At 36.2% G+C, this 11,013-nt stretch overlaps 1 protein-coding gene across 1 annotated transcript; it reads right to left on the bottom strand.

Annotated features, from left to right (window-relative positions):
* Window positions 1-436: 436 nt before the first annotated feature.
* pigu (phosphatidylinositol glycan anchor biosynthesis, class U) lies at window positions 437-10,439 on the bottom strand. Its single transcript, XM_039693187.2, has 12 exons — window positions 10,281-10,439; window positions 9,440-9,504; window positions 9,272-9,331; window positions 8,942-9,004; window positions 8,736-8,845; window positions 8,524-8,624; window positions 5,599-5,696; window positions 4,967-5,121; window positions 4,741-4,884; window positions 4,538-4,662; window positions 3,364-3,506; window positions 437-668 (listed from the first exon to the last, which is right to left on the bottom strand). Exons 1-12 carry the CDS (start codon window positions 10,408-10,410, stop codon window positions 555-557), a joined length of 1,308 nt encoding a protein of 435 aa, XP_039549121.1. The 5' UTR covers window positions 10,411-10,439; the 3' UTR covers window positions 437-554.
* Between the last annotated feature and the right edge of the window lie 574 nt (window positions 10,440-11,013).

The following is an 11,013-nucleotide window of genomic DNA, read 5'->3' on the forward strand; positions in this document are numbered from 1 at the left end:
CAGTGCAGTTTAATCCCTCATTCTGTAATATTGTAAAACAAACAAAACTGTCATACAAAAAAAGCACCAAACCAAAGAAAAGCATTCAAAGAACATTTGAACATTACTACTTCATGTTCTGCTAAAACGTGAGCTCTCTCTGCAGTCAAAGTTTGTACCATCACTGTTTGAATGGAGTTGAATCACAAAGACAGACAACAAGCAAAACAAAAATGAAAATAACCAGTCCACCCACCTCTTTTTCACTGCATCATTCAAGGGAACCGCATAAAGTAAAGGTTCCAGTATCATTCACATACCTTCAGTCAGTCCCATTGTCAAAAAAGTCTCTCACAAAACAGCTTTGGTCCAAGAGGGGGTATCAACATCCAAACGTAAGGTAAAACTCTCAAATGTGCAAAAGAAAGGAACAGGTTTTTTTTAAAAAAAAAAAAAAAAAAAAGAAAAGAAAGAAAGGAGAGGGAAATTAAGGTGAAAGTAAAACAGTAGTGTGAATGGAAAGTTAAAAAAAACAAGTAAAGATATGGGAGTGTGAGGCAGACGGTGAAAAAAGGTCACTTTAACACAAGAGTGGCTTCAGTGCCATCTTCCTTCTTCAGGTAGAGGCCGTGCGTCAGGTGATGTTCTCGACGCAGGTAGGCATAGAAATAATCTGACACCAGGAGGATCTGTGGTGGCATAAAAACACCTGACATTGGTTCATGTAGTCAATTTTCACAGCACTCACTAAATGAACTTTCACTTTCCGTGACAAATACGTGCTGAAAAGGTCATTTATAGAGGAAACCACAAGCTTTAAATTCCCAGAGGTTAGGTTGAATTGTTGTCACACTACAGTATGAAGCAGACGTGAGGTGCACGTTAATCGTGTGTAAGGCCAGCAGTCCTGGTTAACCTAATACGGGACTGCTCAGCTGAAACTAACACGAGTTAATGAATTATGAAACCTTGTTGCTACAGCGATTTTTCCACTCACAATTTGTTATTTAAGTAGCTGTAAACACTATCGTGTCCAGAGTTTTCAATCCTCGAGTGGATTGCTATATTTGTGGTTTACCTTTATTTTACTCGGTTTTTTTTTTGTTATGCCTTTCAATAGGCCCTTCTTTCTGGCAACCTGACACCAGGTTTTGTGTAGGTCTGCCATGAGTTGTGTATTTCTGGTATGACAGGCTTCTGTATGGTCTAATTTGCATACAAACTCACTCACTCTATCTGGAGGCTGAGAACTAGAAGAAAACTTCTTTTATTGTTACCTTCCTGGAGATCTACATTCCTGCAAAGCTCAGCTCCAAACATGACCAAACACAACTGAAGCAGCTCATTAAGATCTTCACGAGCTCTCGATAATTACAGACGTGTGTGTTTGATCAGTGTCAGATCTGGGGTCTCATTTTATTTATAAAGCGCGCGTACGCAGAAAACGAGGCTGGAAATGTATGTACGCCAGTTTCCACGCAAAGGTTGTGATCTATAAAAAACAAACTTGACGGGAGAATGTGCGCACCTTTGAGCAAACTTTGAGCCATGCGTATGAACATTCTGGAGACAAAGGGAATTGGCGACACCGATGGTGAGCTGGAGTTAAATGTCTTTTTGGTCTCTTTTAGACTGAAAATCAAAAAGGAAATTATAGCCTATAGGCTACAGGAAGATAATAGCCTACAAATATAATTTCACTCACCAAGCCTATCACTTGAAGCCAATATCCATCCCTTCTTAAAAGTCCGCGCCAGCAAGCGCATTGGGCCGTTTAGTGAAACTGACGCACATATAGCCTATATAATCTAACGGCAGATTAAGTAAAACCGTTAATCTTCATGAAACCTAACAAATACAGTGCATGTTCTCAATAAGTGTTTAAATAAATGAAAGAATGGTTTAAACTATGTTTTACTTCTAATATAAACATTTAGATTAAATATGCAATTCTCATTAATGGAGTTAAACACTTAAACTACATGAAATCATTACTGAGAAGTAAAAAAAAAACTATATTTAATAAATAGAAATATATATTTGTTGTGGATGCAATGCTTTTGAACACTTTCCCTCTGGCATGCTGTGTTTTAATGTTTTATCTAGAGATAATTGCAAGTCATGATAATAGCAGATTGTCTGAGAAAATAATTCCATGCAAATAATGCACAACCATGTCTATCTGTTTCCATGAAAAATATAAATTAATTAAAAATACTATTTGGCCAGTGGAAAAGATTGAGAAAATCTTACTCTGAAATGTATTTTACACTATTTGATTTATTCATTCAAAAACAAGGCAAGGATATAGACCACAAAAATGTTTTTTTTTTTTTTTTTTTTGTAATCTTAGGGGTCGACCGATATGTGATTTTCAAGGCCGATGCCGATTATTCCAGATCAAATAGACGGATAACCGATATTTTGAACCGATATATATATATATAATATACATTTTATATATATTATATATAAATCGATATATTTTGAACCGATATATATATATATAAATTTTATATATATTATATATATATATATATATACAGTATATATAAATAAATATATATATATATATATATATATATATATCGGTTCAAAATATTGGTTATCGGTCTATATGATCTGGAATAATCAGTATTTGCATCGGCCCTGCATCACATATCGGTCGACCCCTATCCCAAACTAAGCAAGCCAAAGATGTCTTTGATCTTTAAGATCTTTGAGTTTCCATGTGTCTATGATATGAAAATTATTTTATCGGCAAATCGGTTTTGAAAATGGCCGATACGATAACCATAAAAATGCTTAATATCGGCACCGATAATCGGCCAGGCCGATAATCGGTCGACCCCCAATTGTGACACGGCACATCTGTATTTCATATTTTCTGAATGTCTTGTACCTTTACATGGTATCACGTGGATGAATAATCAGATGCAAATGATTTGCAGATATGCATATTTAAACTAGGCGTTGTAATTATATGGTTATTTCGGGGAGGAGACGCATGTGCGCACAATCTTCGGCTGACTGGGATTTCTAAAGTGAATACTGCGCAGGTTCTGGTGTACGAACGGTTTTATAAATCTGAATATTTTTTGGGGTAAGCCATTTTTGGCTTTCGGGCGCATGTACACTTTTAGTAAGGATCCTACGCACAGTTTTATAAATGAGACCCCTGAACTCTTCAGGTAGGAAGATTTCCAGGAACGGGATTGGTCCCCCCTGATTTATGCCTACTACAGACTCTTATTTTTTGGCAATCCTATCTTTTGTCTGGGACATCCCAAAATTGTACAATGTGTACTGGACTTGAAAGAGTTATTGATTAACATGTCAATATTGTTTTTAGGTGATGTGGCTTGTCAAGATGGGACGCTTTACCTGTCCAAAGTTGAAGAGCAACGTGATGGCGTAGTAGAAATTAGAGTTGGCACTGCCAGCGTATATCCACAGGTGCCAGAGTACAGGAAAGAGCGCTGAGCACGCCAACAGCACACATGACACCAGAAAGATGTTTCTCAAAACTGCGACAGAGAAATAAAAAAAATTAAAAACATTCATTTCTACAATTCAACACATGCATCTGATTTCATTAAAAAGCTCACTCCACTTGCATAAAAACAAATAGAGTGCAGGCTCGCGTGGAAACGGTGAAGCTCAGCAGAACTCACAAAGTTGTCATTCACAAAGTTTTTCTGCCAATACAAGTCATGCACTCTTAAAAATAAAGTTTATTTATTGGCATCGGCGGTTTTATGAGGAAATTCTAACATCCATGTAACCTTTCCATTACACAAACGATTCTTTCTAGATGAAAAACGCTCTGTAGAATTTTTAAATATTCTTCACATTAAAAAAAAAAACATGGTTAGTTGAAGACTGTTCACTGAAATGCTCTTTGCATCACTGTGAAAACCCCCTTTTAGAACATTAAAGAAATTTTTCAATTCAAATTCAAAATAATCTACAAAATCGTTGCAGAAAATGTGAAAGTGCTAAATATATGACACAGTATTAAATAAAATGTAGACTCCACATTTTATTAATTCACAGAGAAAAACCCACAAAAAAGAAATTACATTAAATAAAGTCTAGTTTTTACGAAAGCGTTTTGCAAAAAATCTACTCTGATTTTTCTGGATTAGTGAGTTAATAATCTCAGAATTACAAGACTTTTTCATGGAAAAAAAAGCTTTTGCTCTGTTGTTCTGAATTAACGTGTTAATTATCTCAGAATATTTTTCTTGAAAAAAAATTCACTCTGTTTTTTGAACAAAATACAGTAAAAACAATGATAGTGTGAAATATAATTACAACTTACGAAAATAACTGTTTTCTATTATATTTCAAAATATTTCCAGACTAACTGATAACTCATAATAATCACATTTTTGTAATGAAATGCTCTCTAGAATGAATCCGACTAGCAATACCAAGGGTCAAATGGTTTATGTTTATGATGTAATTGACTTTAAAGGACAACGCCTTTTGAGATGGCCAAATTTCATTTTTTTTTTTCAAACCTGTTCACATATTTAAATGAAAAGAGACTCACATCGGTAGAGGTGACTCCAGGCTGGCAAAAATGCCATGTAGAGGGCGACATCTCCCACGGTGGGGTACGACTTAAAGATGGAGATGATGGCAATCTGCATGAAGATGAGGAATACTGGATGCTCCCTGTTTGAATACATTTTACCCATAAGCGGACTGCATTGCTTTATGTATTGCTCACGTTCAGCCATATGCAGGACCTACTTGAGTTTGACGGAAAGCGGGATGGTGTAAAAAAAGACATTGATCTGGAAGACGCAGATGAAAAAGAGACGAAAGTGCTCAAACATCTCTGCGAAGAAGTACCAGAAGAGTCCTATGTTTGGAGTGAGGTCTGGAACAGAAAATCTGTGGAAAACACACACACACAAACGCATACTGTAGATATCTGAAGAAGTATTTGATGAAACATAACCGACTGCTGACTGACATGAATCCGTAGACAGAAGGGATGAAGTCCCAGGAGCCCAGGAGAAAGAAGGAGAGTCCAGTGATCACCACCAGACTGCCCACATATATGAACGCATACTGAAGAGTGAAGGACCAGAAACTACTCCTCCTCAGGTTCACTGGGATATACAACCTCTGAAAGGGAGACAACACAGAGAGAGGTTTCATTTTGGTCATCAGTGATAAAAAAAGATTTTGACAATATTACAATTAAACTTTACCTTGTGTAAACATAATACTTCAATCAAATTGATGCAATTAAGCTCATAATCGTAGTACAATGTGTGGCGTATGCCGCTTGTAATCGCAATAAACGCATGTAAAAACTTAAAAACGCTTCTATATCCACTCAGACCAAGGTGCACATGTGCTTGTGACGTACACGGATGATGTCGTAACAGTAAAAAAAGGCATTCAGTACTGTATATTGATGGTCAAAAACAATGCATATATCTTCTATATCCGATTTGGTTATTGTTTTGGAGCACACTAGCTTATAGATAACAGATAACTTCAATTTTGATTTCATGGGGCCTTACTCTGATTATTGGAAATCGCATTATAGGTGCACATGTAAATGGTCTCTGCACTCGTCTGAATTCTAATTCTCACCTGCAGGAGGAACAGTAGTGCAGGAGCAAACAGGGTCAGAGGATAGATGGATTGATATGTGGCCAAGGCCAACATTATCCCGCTCAACAAGGCACTACCTACAAAAATAAAGACAACAACACCATACACAGTAAACCTGTACATCTATAGACATAATGCCATGCTCTAAATAGCAGTTACTTATAATCTGCTGTCCATTTCTTAAAGGGATACTCCACTTTTTTTTTGGAAATAGGCTCATTTTACCACTCCCCCAGAGTTAAACAGTTGGGTTTTACCATTTTCAAATCCATTCAGCCGATTTTCTGATATTTAGATGAATATCAGTAACCAGACAGTTTCTGGTCTCTACTATGGAAGTCAATGAGACCAGAAACTGTCTGGTTACTGATATTCTTCTAAATATCAAAAAATCGGCTGAACACATTAGAAAATGGTAAAACTCAACTGTTTAACTCTGGGGGAGTGGTAAAATGAGCCTATTTCCAAAAAAGTGGAGTATCCCTTTAATAATTACACAAGCTAAATGCAGTGTTTCCTCTACATTCATTCTCCCGTGGCGGGCCGCCACACTTAAAATCCTCCCGCCACGGTTGCAGCTTCTCAGTGACGTCCGATATTCTGCATAATATTATGTTATTTTGTTAAGCCCCACTAAAGGCATAAAAAACTTTGTAAAGCACAATCAAGTTTTCACCCTATATTCCAAGACTTCTAAAGTCATTGTATAATGTGTAATTTTAGTCGCTAAGTTAAAGTTAACGGAAAGTCATCTCGCCTCAGTCATTCTTCATTCAGAATTCACACAGCTCGTCGCGTTCGTTTGCGACACGACGACACTCTCTTCAAGGTCAATATTCCCATATTATACTTTATTTGTAGATAAAGCATAAAGTAGATGGTTTTCATAAAATGACTTTATCTTGCTGGAGTGGAGTTTATTGCCCTTTCACATTCCCTTCTCCCGGGTGTATGTGAGATTACAGCATGAGTCGAGAGAGTGCTATTGTTCTTCATGCGCACTGAAATTTAAAACTGTTAAAAGAAAAGGCTCAAAAAACTGTTGCATATAGAATACACTAAGCATTAGTGCTGCACGATTAATCAAATCGCAATCGTAATAGCGATCTCAAACCTATGCAATTAGGCTATATAACGCAAAATGCCGCGATTTTATATGAAATAAACAAATTAGGGCTATTAACGCAGCATCTCTTCATTTTTGTCATCCTTTGACTAGTGTTACACGATCCCGCTCTTATTCGTGCAAATGCCTTTTCGCATTTTGCACGACAAGAAGTGAAAAGCTGCCTGTGAATGCCCTAAATGAGACTCGCAGAAAGACGCGCGCCATAATGCGCGCGCGTGCCAGAATACAGTTCTCTTTCGAGCTTGAACGAACAATAGCACACACAAGTATGCCAAAATGTCGTTTTGTCGAGTATCTTCATAACGTAAGAAAAGTCTTATGGACGAAAAGAGTTGTGCTATGAGGCGCATGTGAGATCCGCGTCTCGGCAACGGGTTCTCTTAAAGCGCCAGCAGCGAATAAAGCGTTCTGTCAGTCAAGTTAAAAGAATAAAGGGAAATTAGAAAATTACTCACTGATCTTGACTAAAGAACTTTTGTAGCTTTAATAAGGATTATTCTATATATATAATTTATAATTCATGCAGCGCAGACTGTTTGATAACTTTATTCAATTTATGTATCCTACCTGTTAAGACAGGAAGGGCACAGGTAAATATGGTTTTTATTATGGGTTTATGTGGGGATTGTTTGAAGTTCACTTAATTTAAAAGTTGTTAAAAAAATTTTTTAGCCTAATAATTTTTTTAAAAAAGTTGATAGCTTTCACTGTAATGATGGTTTGGTTGGTTTATTGATCATTATAGGTGTTATCAATCATTTAGTTGTTGTTTTTAGTTTGAGTTGAGAAATAAACATTAATACACAGAATGATCACTAATCTGTGTGTGCATTTTACTTTAGAACCAAGCAAGTTGGACTCATGAAAGCATTTTATTATATCGGAATAGCATATCACAATTGCAATATTGACCTCAGTAATGGCAATATGACATTTTCCCCAAATCGTCCAGCCCTACTAAGCATATTATAGATCTAATCCCTTCGCTATGTTCTTTTCAATGTGAAGCGTTGCGTGCTGTGACTTGGTGTTGCTTCAAGTGCATCATTCTGCACACGGGATGCGCATGATCGATTATAATAGAGACAAGGGGGCGTGGCCTAAGTGAAAATATCAGCCCCCCCCCCCTGCCCCCACAGAAATGGGCCTGCCCCCACAGCTTGGAAAAATCCTAGAGGAAACACTGAAATGTCATCTCTGTCATTCCAGAATGCGTCATAACCATTACCACTTCTTTGCATATTTGCATATTGCCCACTACCTATTAAATATCTGGGACGGCTAAGATGTTTTAAATCGAAATCTCTTATGCACATCCAGGATGGATTTATTTGATTAAAAATACAATAAAAACAGTAATATTGGGAACTATTCTTACTCTGTTGGCAAAGCTGAATTTGCAGCATCAATACTTCAGAAATCATAATAATATGCTGATTTGCTGCTCAAGAAACATTTCTTCTAATTAATGTTGAAAACAGTTGTTTCAGGTTTCTTGATGAATATAAATTTTAAAAGAAGAGCATGTTTTTCAAATTGAATTCTTTTGTTTTGTCATTATAAAGGCCCAGATTTGCTAAAGAGGTTTAGCGTGCGAGCGCAATTCCCAAAAATCTTACTGATCCCTGACTTTTGAACAATAGTGTACACACAACATGCACACAATGCTTGTATAGTGGCTAAGTGGCTCTATGATATCAAGACGCAATGTCAAAAACACAGTTACAATTCTCTGGAAGTTTAGATTTGAAGAAGTGCATTAAGGAAACACTCACCTTTTAATGTACAGAGAATGAAGAGCGCAATAATGGCATTGTTCAGCCCACAAGTCGACTTTGCCACACAAGACAGGATGGTGAAGGGGTTCAACAGATAACTGGAAGACAATTAGTTAAATGAAAATGCATGCCTTCGTTTTCTGGCTGAAAACATATTGTTGCTTTATTTTAAATGAAAAAGGTGATAACATAGTCACGATTTAACTTACAACATGGCAACTTTGAGAGGGATGTAGAACATCTCCTTAGGAGATTGGAGGAGCTCCAAACAGTCGGCGGGATACCGGTCCGATTCCAAGGCATATTTCTGTTTTCTAAACTGTAAAATACACCAAGATGAAAGATATTTTAATCTATCCAAAAATACAAAAACGTAATAATAACAACTAAACACAAATTTCAAGCTATAACTTACCACATTCTTGTTATAAGTCTGGATTGAGAGATAAAGAGCCACTGCTGTGATTCCATCTGCTATCTGGTGACATAATGTTATTCGAGTAAGTTTACATGTGTACAAAAACACAAACACAGAAGTTCTATCGTTCAAACACACATTCTGTATCTTATGACATATTTTTACTCCAAACCCCTTTTTGTTTGAAATTTACAAACAGCTTGAAAATTGCACTAAAGATTGCATGGTAAATCACATTTGGGATTGTTGCTACCAATTGATTTTTTTTTGCACGGTCCAATGATGTAAGAAAAAAGAAAAGACAAACAACAAAAATAAGGTACTTACCATAAAAACAAGCTCTGCATAGTCGACCACAAAATGAAAGAGGTATATGATAAGGGGTGTCTGGAAGATATAATAACAAAAAAAGCTGACATCTGACAATAGAATTGAAAGTTTTAAGAAAATAGATCAAACACATAGATACTGATGTGTAATTCAAATAGAACTTACTTCATGAAACACATCTCCTGAGTAAGGCGAGACCCCAAGATCCAACAAGGCAAGACCCTCCACAACTGTTTAATCCACAAATCATTCATATTATGCATTAACAACTAAAACAAAGAATTTGAAGACCATTGAATGACCCTTAAAAATATATTTTATAACAACAGCACTGTCCTAATAATATCTAATACCTAATATCTAATACTATTTTACACAAAAATGCTTGTATAATTATTATACATACAGTTTAAAAGAACAGTATGTATTATAATAAGTAGAATATTTATACACCTTATTTAATTTTTTTTTAATAATCGTACTTTTGATTAAATAAATAAAACAATTAGATTATATTTCGATTAAAATGTACAATTGTTAACTTATGTTTTTTATTATTATAATAAGTCAATAAATCACATGCAGGGAAGAGAAAAAATACTATTTTCAGATGTAAGATCAAAAATCTCATCACTTCAATATGAACACCAATTAATCAATATTTTTCACTGTTTATATATAACATTGATGATGGTCACAAAAAACAATCAATGCAATACAAAACATTCTGCAAGTGTAAATAGATATTAAGGTGGGTGCCACAACAAGCTGTGGAGTCCAAAATTGAATATGCCATTGATCCTGAACATTTGAGATAAGATAATACAGTAAACAATGACGTTATTAATATAACTATTAACTTAGAAATACAGCATGGAGACGTGATGTGCAGTCAAAATCTTCAAATCAAAGCATGTTTTTTTTGACAGCTCAGCAATGAGTCTGCCATGCAAGAACAAATCACCAGTAATACAGCCTCCCCATACAGAAATATACACGAACAAACCTCGTTTCCACGCATTCAATGGCGACACCACCTCGACCCTTTCTGAAATTATTTCTGCCAAACTGGATCGGAATAAAACGGCTCTTATTGTCACAGCCACTATTAGCAGGAATGTTAAAGGAGCCGCCATTTTTGTTGCGAGGAAGAACCTGTCAGCGCGATGCACTCTGGGAAACGTAGTTCACCACCACCTTCCTGCTTAAAGATCAGATTCATAAGGGAGAAAATGCAAGCTTCGTTAGTAGGACGGACCTCTAATGGAATTTATTAAAGTTTGTTAAATGGCCTTGGATCAAAGTTACAACTTTTCCCTGGAGTGAAATTTTCAGATTTCCATTATAGCTTTTGCGCACTCATTTAACACAGAATAAATAGATTAAAGTCCCTATGAAATCAAAATTGACCATACTTACTTTGTTTGCCTAAATTGATCGTTTTGTGGTGAACAATTCATACATGCAAGTCAATCCACACAAAAAAAATTTTTGGCTTCGTAATCTTTAATCAAAGTTTGAAAATGCCCCTCCCCTCTGCATTGGAGGACCTTGCCCGATGACGTAGGCTTTACGGTTTGGGCGTCTCCTTAACATCCATAACCACACCCCTCCAACTGACAGCTGCTGTGTGTTTGCGAGCGCCGAGCGAGCATTGATTGACAGCGTGTGTAAACTTGCGTTCTAGATCCAATCAGGTGCTAGTTAGAAAAAAAGCCACGCCCACTATTTTGCCTCAT

The sequence above is a fragment of the Pimephales promelas genome, chromosome 8, assembly GCF_988280905.1.
Source record: "Pimephales promelas chromosome 8, fPimPro1.hap1.1, whole genome shotgun sequence".
NCBI classification, from domain to species: Eukaryota; Metazoa; Chordata; class Actinopteri; order Cypriniformes; family Leuciscidae; genus Pimephales; species Pimephales promelas.

Excerpts from the sequence above, each read along its gene's own strand:
- pigu (XM_039693187.2), bottom strand. The coding sequence starts at position 10,410 with ATGGCGGCTCCTTTAACATTCCTGCTAATAGTGGCTGTGACAATAAGA. Across the intron at positions 9,505-10,280 it reads ATTGAATGCGTGGAAACGAG|TTGTGGAGGGTCTTGCCTTG; the intron begins GTTTGTTCGTGT and ends TGGATTAAACAG. Across the intron at positions 3,507-4,537 it reads CTGGAGTCACCTCTACCGAT|TTTTGAGAAACATCTTTCTG; the intron begins GTGAGTCTCTTT and ends TCTCTGTCGCAG.